The 17,118-nt window shown below is 45.2% G+C and overlaps 1 protein-coding gene across 1 annotated transcript in view; it reads left to right on the top strand.

Moving 5' to 3' along the window:
- The window catches only part of DRP2 (dystrophin related protein 2), a 1,191,281-nt gene that overhangs the window by 1,109,200 nt on the left and 64,963 nt on the right, over nt 1–17,118 (top strand). The window contains exon 16 of the mRNA XM_086964637.1: nt 1,411–1,522. Within this exon, the coding sequence (XP_086820763.1) occupies nt 1,411–1,522 (112 nt within the window). The remainder of the gene's footprint in view (nt 1–1,410; nt 1,523–17,118) is intronic.

A 17,118-nucleotide genomic window follows, 5' to 3' on the forward strand; every position in this document is an offset into this window, starting at 1 on the left:
ATATGGTAACACGTCCAGAATATAAATTCAGACTGTTCCCCCTTTCCAAGCTTCCCAGACAGCCATACCATGTTAATAGAACATTCCAAAAAACGTGACCCCGAAGGAAGAATTAATCCCCTCATTTCAAAACGAGGCACCCACTGAAGAAGAACAGTTTACATGATCTTTAAAATGCTGTTTGTCCGACTCTAGAGTTCATCTCTGTCCTGGCAGAACAGAGATGCTGTGCTGGTGGGTCTCAGACAATCACAGCTGTGCTCGACTCACTATTTACCCGAGGTTCTCTATTCTGTGAACACTCGCATATAATCTTTTTACTGTGTTAGGGTATTTCAGTGGAAAGAATTCTTTAAAGAAAAGGCTCATCATTTTACTTGGAGCACCTCTGATTGCTAAGAAACAGATGTTTACACTATACAAAACAATCCCGCAGAGATAAGCTTCAGATCATTTGTTACTAAAAATAAGGGTTTATTAAAACGAAAGCGTACTTTGCCACAATATAATGCACAGCCTTTTTCATGTTTTTGTTACCTTTAGCACAATTTTTTATTTTCGAATCTTACATTATCTTCTTTCTTTTTCTTTTTTGTGCGGCTGTATTCCCTAACCCTACCTCAGTGTGTGGTTGTATAATATGGGGTGGATTAGGGGGTCACTATCTAGCCAGATAAGTGTGCACATAGAAAGAGAAAAGGAGGGACACTTCGGGGAAGAGAATTAAGGAGACAATTATCAGATTTCACTCAATGAAAAGAAAATCTGGGGAGCAATGCTTTGCATTTTCTCTGTTACAGCGAGAATACAACTTGTAAATGTGGTCTTTTTTGTAATCAAGAATATTCGACAGCTGAAGCTACCGCTATGCAGTAGCCCACAAAACATCGACCAATTCACCTTTGGCATGGCTGTCCTCCAATGGGAAAAACAGGTTGGCTAAACATTGAATTCCACGTAATACAATGTTGTTAAGAGGCAAACATTCTAGGCACAAGTGCAAAAATATGACCCTGGGTAATGCTTAATCAAAGTTTCTCCTGGTTCTGTTTGGCCGGCGGCTCCAGGCAACTTAAACTTCCACTGTCTTTGTATATCTCTTTTTATGAAAGTTTAAAATATATTTCAAAATTGTTTGACATCATGAGTGCTTGAAAATGTTCAAAATGAGAAATAAATGTAAAGTTGCTCCACAGAGAAAGGCCCTGTATCCAAGGATTCCTTTTCTAGATGACATTGTATAATATTATGTTTTATATAGTAAGTCATTTGTGTTCTTCATTTCTTTCCAGATATGAAGTCTTTTGAACAGTGTATCTGTTTTCTAGTGATAAATTGATAAAAAAACAATTAATGTGAGTCTATAAATTCCTCGATCTAATGCTGCCTTGTGCTTCTTTATTTCCTCAGATACCGGAGTCTGAAGCAGTTTAATGTGGACATCTGTCAGACTTGTTTCCTGACAGGAAGAGCCAGCAAAGGAAACAAGCTGCATTATCCCATAATGGAGTACTACACTCCGGTGAGCTACAAATGAGGCCGCTTTATTTCCATACAATGCAGCCACCCATATGTACTCATTAGTTTTTTCAGAATAGCATCGAAACATTCAACAAATCCTTACACTGCTGGCAAGTGTCATTCCCAAAGACAAAGCAAAGCAATGAAGGAAAAATATTATTTCTGAAAGTTCTGTTAAGACGCAACATAAACTTTCTATTGTGGGTTAATATAGGTATTAAAAAGGAGAATGTCAAATAAAATTATGTTGGCTTTTAGTCACCATTTAAATTACATTTGGTTTTGTGCAACACTAATTTGAGGTGCTGTGAATGCAAAAATGTTAATTCATCTCCTTGAGTTTGGATGTAACATTTTTTAGAGAAAATAGTTTTTCTTCATGATTTTTTCATGGAAAGTATTAAAACATGTCCCGTAAACCAAATCGAGGTTACATTTCCTTTAAAGTCATGAATGTAATTTTCATCCTTCAAAAAAAGTGTGACATTCTGATAGAAATATCTACTTACCACAGCAGCACATTATAAGTTGATTCCACTGTGTTCTATCATAGCTTCACCACAGACTTCTAATAGAAATCTAAATGCTATCATTACTCATCACATTTCTTTATTCAATTTAAATTAATCCATAAAAGACAATAACAATATAACATCATTGGTAAAATACATATTCATTATACATAAATCGCATATACACCATAGTAAAAGAAATATCCAGAGCCCTGTTTGGAGGCAAGATGGCGGTCGTGCTCTAGACCGCAGTGCAGCACAGACTGAGGCTCCAGCGATGTGAAGCTAGGATACCGTGCTAAAATCGCGAGCCAGTCTCCCTTTACCAGGCAATTCCACATTCTTTGACTACTATGGACTGTGGAATGGAAACGAAATTCGCAAGACACTAAGAATGCATAAGCATATATACTCTATCAGTACCTACATTGGACTCACAGTGCTTCATGCTCTTGTGAACCGAGCCTACCCCTCTGCAGATTTAAGCCACGCTAAAAAACTTCAAGAAAAAACGAATTCAGGCACTCAGCCTCAGCCTTACCAGATACGTGATCCTGATACCCCCTGCAACAGCCTGAAGTACTCGACCATGGCTCCTAAGATAATTGCGGCTCCTAAAACAACAATGAAACCGGTGGCGGCGGCAATCCCAGCGCCTGTGTCCGCGGCCGCCAAAGCCAGGGCGGCGAAGTTGGCGAAACAGGAGGATGTCCTGTGTGCAAGCTCAGGCTCGTTGAAAGCTCCTCCACCCGATCCCTCAAGCCTGAAGAAAAAGGGCGCCGCTCACCGCAATACCGGCCCTACCGTTGCGGATCTTTTCCGCGGAGCAGGAAAGTCGGTTCCTGTTCCGGGGCGCCAGCAGCAGAGTGAGCTGGCTCCCGCGGTGGGCTTACAGAACGAAACGGATCCGGGTCAACAGCAGCAGAATGAGCCATCAGCGGGAATGCAGAATAGAGCCGCGCTCATGGAACCTGACCCAGAGTTACCAGCACACAACCAGGAGGACGCTGTTGCCCATGGTATTCCGTTAATGACCCCTGAGGTGAGAGCGGAGACTAACTGTAAGGTTAACACGCTGACAGCAAACCCTGATACTAAAGGAGAGCAATCTGCTGACAATATTATAGCAGTCTGTCCTCCTGAGAGGCAGGGGGTAGCCGGTGACATGCTGCAAGAGGGGGGGCTTCAAGTAGGGAGCCTCAACCCACAGGCTTAATGGCAGAGGAAGATTTGTTAGTTTTAGCGGATCTCGAGGCTGAAAAAGATCAGAGCGACTTTTTTTCTTTTTCTGAGAGGGGTGAATGGTCGGATGATGAGGATGAGGTTTCCGCTACTACCGACGAAAGTCCCAGCGATCAATCAGACGCCCCAAACTCTAGGGCTAAAACTGTGTTAAGAAAAAGAGCCAAAAGACAGGGATCCAGAGACCTAGCATGGGATCACTCGATTAATCCACTTAATACGCCACTAGAAACTCTTTTGAATGATCAAGCGGGGCCAGAATCTCAATCACATATATCACCAACCTCGGCAGTAGGTACTATTCTTCAGGCTATTACTACAAACAGAGAAGAAACGCGGCATGACGCACGCAAAAACCAAGCCGCAATGCGCAAGATGCAGGGGGTAGTGCGTAAGCTGGCCAAAACATGTAGCTCTTTTGGGGATAGGCTTACAGAAGTGGAGTCTCGTATTGTGACTAATGAAACAGAGTTGGCCACCCATCAGGGCCACGTTGATTCCCATGAAGAGCAATTGACGGATATTAAGTGGAAGTTGGAAGAGTTTGAAAACCGGCAACGAAGAAATAACTTACGAGTTTTAGGCGTCCCGGAAGGGGAAGAAGGGGGGGATGTCCGACTGTATGTTATTGATCTTTTACGTGACTCCCTTCCCGAAATAACTGGATGGAACTGGGCGGCTGAGGTCCAGAGAGCCCATAGGGTACCTCTCACCTTGAAACAACCACAGAAACCCGGGGGGTACCCTCGGGCCATTTTGGTTTATTTTGGAAACTTTTTGTTACGTCAATTAGTTTTTGAGAAGGCCCGACCTGAGGCAAAGAGAGTAAGGAATGAGGTGTCATATTTTGTCCGCCCGGACTTCTGCCACACTACTGTGGAAAGACGCTGGAGGCTACGCCAGCTTATCAAGCCATTTCAGGATGTAAAGGCCCAAGCATACCTCAACAATCCCGCCCGACTAAAAGTTATTTGGGAAGGACAGTCTAAGTTTTTTACATCAGAGATAAAAGCAAAAGAATTTCTGGATGAAATTTCATCCAAACGTTAATAGTGATGAACTTCCAGGCTTTAATCAAGGTCATTTAGATTAGGCTGTAGGTAACATAAGCAAGATGCCTGATAAATTAGTTTCAGGGGGTTTGGTTGATATATATGGATTACTGAAAGGGGGGTGGCTCACTAAGAGGTGTTTGATGTTCTAAATGGAATATAGGAGGGGGGATTGGTTTGTGATTTGATTCTTACAAGTATCGTTTTCTTTTGTTTTAGGTAAAGATGTAGCTCGGTTTCTGTTAGAATTATTATGATATGATAAAGGAGCCTGAGTCGCACGCTGCATGTTCATCATTACGGACTCTTACAGAGTCTGTTGTCTCATTTGGGTGGGAAGAGTAGAGAGGGGGTGGGATGGAGGGGTGTCTGTCGTGAGGGAGGGGGGTGGAAGGAAAAATCAAAAAAATATCAGCATCAGCATCACTGTTAAATTCACAGTTACATGTTTTAAGCTAGCAGTAAAAGCACTACTAAATTTATGGAATCCAACAAAAAGCCATGATCAGATCAGGTTTGAAAGACTATTTAAAATGTCAGAGGATTGTATAGAATATTCTCATAAACAGCAATGGGGAAGTTAACAATATGCTCATGGAACGTGGCAGGTTTGAACGATAAAACCAAACGGATTCGCTTGAGCGAGATTATTAGGCAAGGCTCCTTTGACATAATCTGCCTACAAGAGACCGATCTTCCTTGGGACAAAAGAGATCTTCTAAGGTTGTTTGGTTATAATCTATGTGTCTCCACATCCCAAACATCTAAAACTCGTGGAGTCGCGATTATTACCAAATTGTACCTGGGGGAGCCTATTCGCAAGAAAGGTGATCCTCAAGGAAGATGGGTTATTGCAACCATATCTTCTGGCTTAACCATCTGTTCAATATATGGTTCGAACTATGATGAACCTGCAATTATTAGAAAATTAGAAATGGAGCTTGCCTCTTGGTCTAAAACGCTTATAGTATGTGGAGATCTGAATATTTCATTAGGGACAGATTGTAGAAACTTTGGACAAGATACTTATGTTGGCCGAAAACCTAAGGTATTTAGAGCCATTAATCAGTTAATGCAGAGCCATGATTTTACGGATATGTGGGATTTAAAGAATCATAACGATCCTGGCTACACATACTTTTCATATCCGCATAACAGATATGTGAGATTAGACTACTTTTTAGTAGTACGGGGCTTGACAACTAGAGCTGAGATCAAAAAACTCCCAAAGATCCTTTCAGATCATAACCCACTAGTTTTAACGTTGGATATATACAATTTTGTTAGACCAGTTACTAAATGGACTTTTGATAGAAAACTCTTGGTCGATGAAGGATATGTGAGTTTTATTAAGAAATGGGCAGAAGGTTTTTTTGATATGAATCAGTACAGTGCTTCTAGATTGACCGTATGAGATTGTTTTAAGGCAGCACTCAGAGGTGAAACTATAAGCTACGTTTCACGCACTAAGAAATTACGAGTAGCTAAGAACTTACAGCTAACCCGTGATCTGATTCATGCCGAAGAAGAACATATTTTAGCAATATCCCAGGGTATAGAAGGGAAACATATCCTTCACCGGATAATTATTCTCAAAACTGAAATGAATAATTGGTTAACTAAGCGCTCTGCTGAGACATTTCAAACACAACGAAACAATCTGTGCGAAAACGGTGAGAGAGTGGGGAAACAGTTGGCACTCCGTACCCGTCAGAAGGCCTCCTACAATGCGATACTGTGTATAAATATAAATAATATCCAATATACTGACCCCCAGGAAATAATTGAAGGGTTCTGGCAGTATTATCAAGATCTCTACTCCAATGATAATCCACAAACTGAACTCGAAGTTAGTAATGCAATAAATCAATTTATTGGTGACATAGACTCAATAACTACTCTAGATAATCTATCTAAACTTGACTTTGAGAATCAAATGACTATAACTGAGCTACAGTTAGCGTTGGCAGATCTTGCCTCAGGAAAGGCAGCCGGTCCCGATAAAATTCCTTTGGAATTATATAAAATCTTAGGTCCGGTTTTAATGCCTTTTTTATTGGATCTCTTTACAGGTATACAAATAACGGGTACAACTCCAGACTCTTGGAAGGAGACAGATCTAATAATTTTTCTTTAAAAAAACAAACCTGTCGAGAATCCATCTTCGTACCGACCTATCTCCCTGATCAACTCCGACTCTAAACTCTACGCAAAAATCTTGGCTAATCGGCTCGGGAGGGTGATTGAACATCTGGTCTCCCCCTGGCAACACGGTTTCATTCCTGGTAAGGGTACGATCGATCATATCCGCAGAGCCATTGCGCTATTTGATTTTGTGTCTGCAGAGGGGGGCCAGATGTCAATGATCCTCCTCGATGCCGAAAAGGCCTTTGATCGGATATCATGGCAGTTTCTGTGGACTATTCTACGTTTAAAGAATTTTGGAGACAATTTTATTAGATCTATTCAAGCTATGTACTTTCAACCTAGAGCCAGGCTTCAGATTATGGGAAAAGAATCAAAGATAATAGAGGTGTCTAGGGGGACAAGGCAGGGGTGTCCCTGTTCTCCGATACTTTTCGCCTTATATATTAATCCTTTAATCATGAAATTACTTCATAATAGCGATATCAAACCTATTTCTATAGGTAATTTTGATACGAAGGTTCTAGCCTATGCCGATGATGTGGCAATTGTAACACCTGATCCCGCGGAGGCAATTGAACAAATTGAAGCAACAACTCAACAATTCGGCTTATTTTCAGGTTATTCACTCAATAAAGCCAAAACAATTATTATCTGTACAGAGAATACAAGCTATAATGATCCTAGGAGAGCAGAAAAGGCCATATATTTAGGGATATGCTTAACACCGAAAGTTGAAATGATTAATAATTCGAATTTTAATCCATTAATTAAAACTATGGGAAAAGATCTCAAGAGAGTAGACAGTTTACATTTATCGATTATTGGCAGGGGTAATTTTGTAAAAATGAATATTTTCCCAAAACTTTTGTATTTATTTCGAGCAATACCATTAGCAGTAGAGGGCAGTACTCTTAAAGCAATAGACTTACTAATTTCATCTTCTATGTGGCAATATCTGAAAATCAGGAGGTCTCTTAAATATCTATCATTACCACAGCATAGAGGAGGCTTAGCCCTTCCTAATATTCTGCTGTATCAATGGCCTTTTTTTCTCCAACAAATGGCTCCCATGCTTCATACAAAAGCGCTAAATTCCAGAACGATAACACCAGTAGTACCCTCCATATATGAATTACTACTTGGGAATAAACACCAAGGTCTTCTATTGAAACAGATGGAACCAAGCTATTTCAAAAAAATAAAATTTAAAATAATTATGAGTTCTTGGAAAGTTTGGGTAAAGATCTCAAAATTCTTATCAATCCCGAGACATAATAGATATATTCCTCTTTGGGACTCCTTCCTTCTTCCCCGGTTGGTAAATGATGATATGGCCAAGAAATGGAACAGAGCTGGTATAAGCACAATATCGGATCTATGCGAGTATACTGTAGACCTTCAATTTTCTTATATTCAGGAGAAATATAACATTCCCAATAGTCACCAATTTAAATTTTATCAGATCAAAGCGATCCTGAAAGCAAAAATTCCTGAGATATCATTTAATACAATACCTATTTTGAATATATTGACTATTAAAACAGTAAAAATAGGGAAAATATATGATTTACTCCTAGAAAAAATTAAAGATGATATAGAAAATACGGAATCATCATGGGCATCCAGAATAAATGATCCAAATGTTGACATTGACTATAGTTTGTTATTAACATCTAAGATAATTATGTCTTCAAACTTAAAAGCTCAGACTTATAAAACGATTTTCAATTTATATTTCACTCCAGCAAAATTGTTTAAATGGGGTAAAAGATCTGATGATCTCTGTCCAAGATGCGCGCAGGGCCCCGCTGATTTAATTCATATGTTTTATGGATGCCGGGTGTTAACTCCACTTAAAAATGATTTGATTAAATTCTGGGAAGAACTATTTGGACATCAGCTCCCGGTGTCAGCTATGCTATTCATGTTGGGCTCTGATAATACATTGGGATTGAATAAAATTCAAGAATCATGTTTATGCATTGGTGTAACTGTATATAAAATTTTATTAGCAGCTAGTTGGAAGGATGCAAATCCCCCAACCTACCAAATGTGGCTGGCAAGATTTTTGGCTATTTATAATCAAGAAACAGCAATATACGCAGCTAAAGGAGAGCGGTCTCGAACGCGGGGTCAGAACATTTGGGAACCGGTTGAAAGATGGATGCATGGGACTAAGGGGTGAATTACCTAACCGTCAGTTATATTGTTTAGAAAGAAACTTACCTAACCAAGTTGAGCATATAGGTAAAATTGTCAAGTATAGAAGATGTGTTTTACAGCCTTCTGATTAGTTTATTTTCTTCTTTATTATCTCCTTACGCTTTCTGTTCTGTATAAACTTGAAGTTGCTTATATGGATGATTATGTTATATTATTCATGACTGTGAATCTATTTGTGATGCTGTTTAATAAATACATTAAAAAAAAAGAAAGAAATATCCTGAGCCGGATACACCAAGCAATGGATCAAATAAATACAATAATGCATAAAAATCAATCTGTAATCGTAGTATTCCTCATTCTGACTTCACTAAAACCAAGCAACAGGATATCAAGTTCTAACATGCGGCAACATCTATAAATAAAATAGAGCAGGCCATTCTGATGAACAAGAATAGGTTTTGAATACATTTTGCACAAGCAAAATAATAGGGACGCATAAAAACATAGGGCCTCATTTACAAAAAAATGAAGCAGCACGGCACCACAAGCCTTTTTGCTCCGCCGAGCATTTTAAAAGCATAGGGATGTGTCGTATTAACAATGTGATACATTAGTGTGCTTTCTCATTCGATGGCGCACAATTGGCTGCCATGCGCCAGTGCAGGCACCCTTGTGTCATGTTACAAGGGTGCCTGCATTGCAGGAATGATTGTTTTTGTGCAGGAAGGTATACATTCCTGCACAAAACCAATCATTGATGTCATTTTCCTCTATGCTCCAGAATGCAACACAAATTGAAAGAGGAAAAACCGAGGGGAAAAATTGTATTTCTCCTCCTTTCGCCACTAGGATCCCGACGCATTCCCAGCTTCAAAAAATGTACTTTTGGGAATGTGTCAGGTTCCATGGATGTAGCGTGGAAACACCCACAGCAACACCCGTGGAATGCCCCTTTCAAGCAGAGTAATGCGTGAAAGGGGGCCATACTTACAAGGCCATGAAAAGTCACGCAGGATGACTTTATGTGGCCTTGTAAATATAGGCAAGCCTATTGTGCTGTTGGTGAGTCACAAAAATGATCCACCGGCGGCGCAATGGGCTTGTAAATGGGGCATACTTTGAATCATGTCTTGAACATATAGAACATCACATAGACAAGAATTATTATGTGCATCATTTGCCCAACCCTAGAAATTCGTTACAAATGATGTATTAAGTTGAGCCTAAAACAAATAGTGAGCATTTAACATCCCACATCTTAAATACGGTTCTATAGAAGTTGTAGTTTGTACTATGACAACAATAGCTCCAGAATTGTGAAACAGATCAGTTTGGCCTAATAAATAGAAACAATCTTTGACCTATTTGAGGCATGGAATTTTAACGGCATGATCCAAATGTAGGCAATCTTTAACAATTAATCTGTTCAGAGAGAGGTCTTTCTTAAGCCGAACAGATAACCATAAGGGTCGGGGTTGAATTAGATCAGAGATGTGACCAATTGCTAGTTCTTCATGAACGTTGTAAGAAGACAGACTATAGGGGGAAAATAGCAGTCGCTCTGTTTGCAAGAGAGTTACATTCATGCACCTCCAAACCTCACTGCCATAAGAAGCAATGTCAAGGCACTTGGCCTGATAAATGATAAGCAATGGAACAACACATCTGTTCCCTATCATTGAGGCAAAATCAAAAGGTGAGGCAGTACATCTTGCAAAGGTGTGACTTCTATCATTAACCAAGGAGACTAGAGGACTGAGGAGTCAAAGAGAATTGCAAGATATGGAAATGTACCACCCTTCCACAGTTTATTGCCCTGGATTCAATGGGATCTGCTCTTGGTATTTTTAGGACCTCATGCCATGATTTTAGATTTGGTAAAGTTGGTGTTAAGGTCCAGGCTGTCCATGAAATGCACTAAACTGTCCAAGAATCGTTGTCGACCCAAGGCAGTCCTGGAGATCCCCACAGCATCGTTGGGCACTGACAGACCATTGACCAAGGGAAAATCTCACCCAGTTGTGGATAGGACCTTGTCCCGATTATTGACGTACATCGTGACTAAGAAAGGAGCAAATATGCAACCCTGTCTAACCACCCTTTTCAGAGTGAATTTTGAGGTACACTCTACATTGGGTACATAACAAAGAGAAGCTGTAAGGTCCAGGTGTAGATCGCGCAAAAAGTCAATAATTAACTATCTATTGACATACCCAACATAATGTTCCAGAGCTTGTGCCTATTTACCAGGTATAGAAGCAGAGCTCAAATCTATGAACCTCGGGTGAAGAGAGCCCACGTTAGCCTTGGTATATTTGGTTACGAGTAGATAAAGCTTTGATCCACAGTCCCCTTGTCAGATTGGAAGCCATATTGGATATCTGTCAAAACCTTATTGCCATGGACCCACCCATCAGTCTAATTATGAACATTCTCCCCATCACTTTGACCATGTAATTAATGAAAGAGAAGGGGCGACTGCAATACAGGTCATCTTTATGACCCTTTTTAGGTCTCGCCTGTCGATGCGCATGCGCATCGAGCAAGCGAGACTATGGGGGCTTATCCACTCTTTATCCAACTTGCAAGGAATCGTGGCGATTCCTTGCAGTGCCCGTGACTTTTAAGCTCAATGCGCATGCGCATTGAGCTTAAAAGCGCGTGCACATGCCCCCAGCCGCCTGCCTTGCCTACTCTCCCGCCCCCTCACTTCTTGATTGCACGGCCGCTAGGCCGTGCCTCCCCTACTCTCCTCCTCCTACTCTCCTCCCCTCGCCGTCTGTTCCCGCACTCCTCCCACACCCCCGCTCCGCCCCCTCCCCTGCCTGCCATGTCGCGTCGCATTTCTCCTCCCCCCTCCCCACAGCTCCCCTACTCTCCTCCTCCTACTCTCCTCCCCTCGCCTGACTCTTAGCTCTGTCCCCATCAACTCGCTGCCGTGCCTACCGCTAGCAAAGACATTCAGGCATTCTCCTCCTCCTACTCTCCTCCCCTCGCCGTCTGTTCCCGCACTCCTCCCACACCCCCGCTCCGCCCCCTCCCCTGCCTGCCATGTCGCATCGCATTTCTCCTCCCCCCTCCCCACAGCTCCCCTACTCTCCTCCTCCTACTCTCCTCCCCTCGCCTGACTCTTAGCTCTGCCCCCATCAACTCGCTGCCGTGCCTACCGCTAGCAAAGACATTCAGGCATGAAGGGTCTGTATAAAACATGGTTTCGTTTGAACTCTGTAAGGTTGTGTTCCACTTTGACTTTTAGACACCAATACGTAGCCTTCATTTTTTTGGGATACAAAACATTATCACAAACATTAGCTGAGATTCTTTTCTCTTTTTGATTGTGGAACCCGGGTAGGTTTAGTTTACGCAGCGATGTGACAGTTGTAGTCTTGCTATAACTGACAGAACATGCGGCCTGACTTGGCACAGGAGGATGCTCAGTAGAGCCGGAAACGAGAATGCTGGCATAAGGCCACCTCACTGCCTGGCATCAAATGGGACTTGCGGATTTCTCCACAGGGCAAGTAGATTTGTGAAGAATTCCTTCCCTTCGACAAGCAGACATTTTATAAAATTCCACACTCCTCACCCCTACTCCCCTACACTCCTCCTCCTACTCTCCTCCCCTCGCTGTCTGTCCCCGCACTCCTCCCACACCCCCGCTCCGCCCCCTCCCCTGCCTGCCATGTCGCGTCGCATTTCTCCTCCCCCCCTCCCCACAGCTCCCCTACTCTCCTCCTCCTACTCTCCTCCCCTCGCCGTCTGTTCCCGCACTCCTCCCACACCCCCGCTCCGCCCCCTCCCCTGCCTGCCATGTCGCGTCGCATTTCTCCTCCCCCCTCCCCACAGCTCCCCTACTCTCCTCCTCCTACTCTCCTCCCCTCGCCTGACTCTTAGCTCTGCCCCCATCAACTCGCTGCCGTGCCTACCGCTAGCAAAGACATTCAGGCATGAAGGGTCTGTATAAAACATGGTTTCGTTTGAACTCTGTAAGGTTGTGTTCCACTTTGACTTTTAGACACCAATACGTAGCCTTCATTTTTTTTGGATACAAAACGTTATCACAAACATTAGCTGAGATTCTTTTCTCTTTTTGATTGTGGAACCCGGGTAGGTTTAGTTTACGCAGCGATGTGACAGTTGTAGTCTTGCTATAACTGACAGAACATGCGGCCTGACTTGGCACAGGAGGATGCTCAGTAGAGCCGGAAATGAGAATGCTGGCATAAGGCCACCTCACTGCCTGGCATCAAATGGGACTTGCGGATTTCTCCACAGGGCAAGTAGATTTGTGAAGAATTCCTTCCCTTCGACAAGCAGACATTTTATAAAATTCCACACTCCTCACCCCTACTCCCCTACTCTCCTCCTCCTACTCTCCTCCCCTCGCCGTCTGTTCCCGACTCAACCGTATATGAGCCTATACATGAGCACCAGTTGCATCACACCTGGACAAATTCATTTTTGTGGTACTCACGGGGAGATTAAATAATTTGCCCAGGATCATAGCATGTTGAGCCACGCTGAGATTCGATCCTTATTCTCCCAATCCAAAATTGGCAGCCCAAGCATAAGGGCCACCTCCCTTCCCCCTTAGTCTCTGCTATTGTCTACTGTTTTCTTCTGTAACATTGTGCTCCTGAGCCCAATTACCTTGGTTGCTTCGTAACTCCTAAACTGATCATCGGGCCATCCGAGAAACTGCCCCTCATGAGCGGTATCCCTGCACCCCAGCCTTCATGTGCCCCGCGTATGCATTATTTTACTATTAATCACCCCTCTCCCCCAAAATTGTACCCGGACCTGCCTACGCCCCACGTGCTGTCCGTGCGCATTTAAACTTCACTGGACTGGTCCCTTCTACCTGCACCTCAAAGCTCTCGGGTCGTGCCATGTGTGTGGCCTGAACCTGCACACTTTCAAACGCCCCTGGAGGGCACTTGAATCCCCGCTGTGCTATCTCTGGTATTTGGGAGCTCCGCCCCCTGCATTACACTGATACCGCCAACCCTACCACACGTTAAAGCAACCCGATCATTCTCACTCCCCCCCCCCCCACCATCCCTACTGATCCGGTGACTATTACATAAAGGTAATTGCGAGAACTGCATGCTGTGTTTGTCCACTTGGCTCCATTGGTTGCCGCTGAACCACACCACCGGTGTATGAAATCGCATTGTTGCATCTTTTACACTACTCAGCAGGCCCTCTCGATTATTCTGACCGAATTGCCCCGTAGAGTGCATCTTTTGCTTATGTTAAATGAGGATTAAGATGAAGAATTATCGGCACGGCGTAAAGCATGTGTGCAGGTCCGCAGAGAGGGATATTATTTATTACCATGGGGGGGGGTCGTGATCAACTCGTGCCCTCATCCGAATCAACGTTAAGCTGCACTAGTTTATATAGCGGACATTTTTCCACTGTCCTACATCCACCACCCCCTCACACCCCCTAACCCTCACCCTCACCACCTCACACACCCTCACTCACCCTCACACACCCTCAAACACCCTCACTCACCCTCACACACCCACACCCTCACCCTCACACACCCTCACACACCCACTCACCCTCTCACACCTGCTGCACTCTCCTGCTCTCTAGAGATGTGGCCTAACGACCAGAGCTGCCATCTATGTCACGTAAATACAAAACATGTTGCATTCAAAATGCTATAGGTGTCACATTCGCGAAAGTTATAACTATTGGCGTTGTAAATGACAAAGCTATCAATTTAGCTATTTGGAAAACCAACAAATAAATAAAATATTTGTCATTTACAAGACCAATAGCTCCAACTTTTCTGATGCGAGACCTATTGCATTTCCAATGCTTGTTGAAAAAGGTACCATGATGGAGGTCTACCAGGAAGATGGAAGCTGATATGTAATGGGGTGTTAACATAGAGTGACAGCAGCGGTGCCTACAGATTCAATCAGGTCAAGCGGTACACCATCCGGTCCAGGGGCTTTGTTCTTGGGCAGCACTAAATCAGCATTCCTGACCTACTCCCAACTAAAAGGTAAGCGATGGAGTCAAGCAGGAAAACTGTGACTTAACCATCTGGGTATTGAAGGAATGAATAGAGTCAGGGACATCATAAATAGCAGCGAAGTGCATTACCCAAGAATCCGGAGTAATGTATTGTATTGTGTTGGACAGGCCTCGTGAACGGCTCGCTCCCTCCCCGCCTGACAGGGCCCGGACACCGGCTCTCCCGGGGTCACCAGCAGAACTACCCCGGCACCCCACAGAAGCAACTCGCAACCCGTCCCCCCACGGGACGCCTGCCCCGAACATCCCAGCATCGGCTAACCCGGGCCACCGTCAGCAACATCGCCCGGGCCCAGCCGCCATCTTGGACACTGCACCACGAGGCCGCATGGCCTCAGCTTGACCCCAAACCTGGGCCTGGCCAGGCCCCGACATCGAGGCACCACCATCCACCCAGGAGGTGAAGAGACCACTTGGCAGGTTAATGGGAGAGAGGAGTGTCGATGGCTCTCTCCCGCCAGGTGCCGATCGCCCCCAGCCTCCCCGGGCGCTGGCTCCCCCCCCCCTGCTGGGTGTCTGGACTCCCTCATCCCGGACCTCCCGACCTCCAAGAGCGAGGGTCCGGACATCAAAGGGGGCCAGACCTATAACTGGGGCAGCTCCAGAGCAGGAAGGCAGTTGTATCCTGGAGTCGAGAGACACCTTGAAGAACTCATCCTTGACGGACTGTTGGCGCTGCCGCAGCCCTGCCTTGTGAATCATCGTTCTGCCTGCTGGCGCTGCCGCGGCCCTCTGCAACCTACATCGTCGTCGGGACCTGCTGGCACTGCCGCGGCCCTCTGTAACCTACATCGTCGTCGGGACCTGCTGCCGCTGCCGCGGCCCTCTGCAACCTACATCGTCGTCGGGACCTGCTGGCGCTGCCGCGGCCCTCTGCAACCTACATCCTCGTCGGGACCTGCTGGCGCTGCCGCAGCCCATCTTTGTGTGAACCATCGCCCTTGCCGGCTGGCGCTGCCGCGGCCCTTCTCAAGTGAAACTGATCATCCGAGCCTGCTGGCGCTGCCGCGGCCCGACCTTCCGGGACTCCAAGCTCGAGGATTGTGAGCTACTCATCGTACTACCTCAGTACCAGATCGGTACCAAGACTGTCCCGCTACCCCCTTTCCCTTCCAGAGATTAGAATTGAGAGGACCCTCGTGTCCCGATCTCACTGTATCGTTGACATCCTTACTTCAAGAAACGTACATAAAGAGCGTTAACCTTATCCTTGCGTGGTGTCTATCTGTGGGGGGGAAGTTACTTGTCTGTACGATCGCTGGAGACGGCCCTCACCGGAGGCCTCTCCCCTTGTCCTCGGCCGACCCTCCAGGTCCCTGTCTAACCTTGGTGGCCAGCGGCGCGATCCGAACCAACGCATAATCGTACAGAGAGTAACTCACCCCACGACTCAACCACAATGACAACAAAAGAGAGCGGATCCACAGAGAAATTCCAGATGGAGAAACTAGAAGATTACAACCATCGAGAGCTAAAGCAATTTTGCATGGAACTAGGCATTGCTACCACCGGGCTGAGCACGAAGGAGGACTTCAAACACGCCCTAGAAGCTTGGGCAGAAACGGGTACAGCCGTAACCCAGAACCAAAACCTCGAGGCACCAGAAACAAACACCACTCCGACGGAAGGAAGGAGAGCGGGTCTCTCCCCGGAGGAGATCCAAGAACGAGAGAAAAGCAGACTCCACTAATTAGAGCTGGCACGGCTCCGGTTGGACGGAGAACTGAAATTGGCGGAACAAAAGATAACATTAGAACACCTGCGGCTCCGGGAGGAGCGGGAAGAGAAACAAAGGGAGAGAGAACTCGAAGAGAAAAAACTGGCATACGAACATGAGCGCAAGTTAGCAGAAATAGAGATGCGGAAACAGAACAAAGATCTCGGGGTGCCCGAGCGCCCGCACACCCCGGGCACTGCCGAACCAAAAGTCCACATCCCCAAGGATGTCGTCAGAGAGTATTATCGGAACGACGATATCCAGCAGTGGTTCAAGGCCTACGAGATCGCCATGACCTCCCACCGGATTGATCGAAATGACTGGGGAGCCGGGCTATGGGGGAGGTTCGTCAATGAAGGGCGCGACGGCCTGCTGCAGCTCCCGGACCACCAGATGACATCCTATGACCACATGAAAGCCGCCCTCATCACTCGATACGGACTCACACCCGAGATGTACCGCCAGAGGTTCCGCGACTGCAAGCGGATCCCGGGTACAACTTGGGTGGAGTATGTGAACTATTTCAGCCGAGCCTTCGAGGGGTGGATCAAGGGTAGCCAAGTAACCACCTACGAGCAACTCTTTAACCTCATTGTGTGGGAACACCTCTCCAACAATTGCTTTGTCGAGCTCAGGCAGCACCTCCTCGACAGTAAACTGACGGAACCTCGGCAGCTCGCCGCCGAAGCTGACCGGTGGGAAAGCA

This window comes from Lissotriton vulgaris, chromosome 4_1 (genome assembly GCF_964263255.1).
Source record: "Lissotriton vulgaris chromosome 4_1, aLisVul1.2, whole genome shotgun sequence".
NCBI classification, from domain to species: domain Eukaryota; kingdom Metazoa; phylum Chordata; class Amphibia; order Caudata; family Salamandridae; genus Lissotriton; species Lissotriton vulgaris.